Genomic DNA, 1,622 nt, shown 5'->3' on the forward strand with positions numbered 1-1,622 from the left:
GCTTCTCAGCTTCTCCAGTTTCATGAGACATCTCCAGTAGAGTTTCACGACTTTAGCATGGCAGATCACAGATCACAAGTGAATTAGTTGGAGGAATTGTTCTGGCTGGCTTTGGCACCACCATACTATCAATTCTCATTTCAGGAGCAGTGAAGGTACTAAAATTTTTTCAAACTGGTTAAAATTTATTTACTCTTCACACGTATGTATGAGAAATATGAAAATAGACACAACCAAGTAAAATAATGAAATAGATAATATATACAGCTTATGGACGCAAGTCTCATATTTTAATTGTAGTTTTCGTATTTTAGATTTAACCATGAGGTTATATGTACTTCACCCTACCAGACCACTCCCTTTCTCAAGCACATGCAAGAGAAGTACATCTCTTGTGGCTTGATGTATAAGAAAAGGTTTTATATGGCCATAAACAAAGTGTTAATGAGGTTCAGTCATCTTAGAAATGGTATATTTTTCAATTTATGATTAGTTAAGTAAACAGTACTCTTAACAAGGTTAAAATGAAAAGGAAAAACGGGGGAAAAATTAAATAATAATAGTTACCATATATGCAATATTTGGTATGTGAAAGCCAGTTGCTTTAAGTAAACCATCTCTTATACTGCCAACGACCCCATAAGTAGGTATAATTATCTCCCTTTATAGATAAACAAACTGAAATTCAAGAATGATTTTCCCAAAATCACTGAACTAGTTAAAAAGAACAGCCAGGACTCAAACTGAAATGTCACTTTAAAGAAAATCAACTCTAACTCATTTCAAGCTATTTCCGGAACTTAAATTTCTGTGATAAAAAAATTTCATCAAAAAGCAGTTACCTTCCCTTCATCTGTAGAAGATAAGACAAAAACTCAGTGCAGAAACAGCTCTTGTCATTGATGAATATTCCTTCCTTAGTTTTTTCCTATTAGTTACATGAACAAGCAATTTCAGGACAAAAATCCCGTTATTAGATGCTTTCAAAACTCACCATTCTCAACAGCAGCTGGGCTCTCACAATGGAGGACGGAAGAAAGCAATGAAGATGAGAGGTGATAAGAGAGGGGAGGGGAAGGAAATGGAGGGAAGCCCATAAAATGTACTTTTCAGATTAAAATATCATGTATCTATGTCCTTTCCTTTCCGTTTCACTGCCTAGCAATATGACACACCTCAGACAAAGTTATATTGGATTGCATCTATATTCTGAGGGGAGAAAATAAAAAACACAATATATAAATTTCACTCCTAAATATATAAATTGTGTATTATGTGAACTGCTTTTAAGTTCTATGAATTTCAATAACACACTAATTTACTTTGGTTTTTTAGAAAATAAATCTTACCATTAAATTTTGAAGCTTCAGGATCATTTGCATTGATAGCAATTAATTTCCAATCTGTTTCACCTTCATCAATCAGAGCCAAAATTCCAAGAATCTTCACATGAATAACCTCTCCACGAGAAAGAACCTTTAAAGAGAAAAGAAGTTCACCATTTGCAAAGCTTTTGACAATTTACTCAAATATCATAAAAACCAATCTGAAAGATCAAAAGGGCTATAGACTGAAATTTAATAAAGTTTCAATAATTGAAATAATGTAAAAATAGTCATCAA

The 1,622-nt window shown here is 32.9% G+C and overlaps 1 protein-coding gene across 2 annotated transcripts in view; it reads right to left on the reverse strand.

Moving 5' to 3' along the window:
* Nucleotides 1–1,622, reverse strand: part of PPA2 (pyrophosphatase (inorganic) 2) — a 78,923-nt gene that overhangs the window by 36,713 nt on the left and 40,588 nt on the right. For both annotated transcript variants that reach the window (XM_023517034.1, XM_003796336.3), the window contains one exon: nt 1,350–1,476. In XM_023517034.1, the coding sequence (XP_023372802.1) occupies nt 1,350–1,476 (127 nt within the window). The remainder of the gene's footprint in view (nt 1–1,349; nt 1,477–1,622) is intronic.

This window comes from Otolemur garnettii, unplaced genomic scaffold, assembly GCF_000181295.1.
Source record: "Otolemur garnettii isolate 467f Iridium unplaced genomic scaffold, OtoGar3 scaffold00103, whole genome shotgun sequence".
In the NCBI taxonomy this organism is placed as follows: Eukaryota; Metazoa; Chordata; class Mammalia; order Primates; family Galagidae; genus Otolemur; species Otolemur garnettii.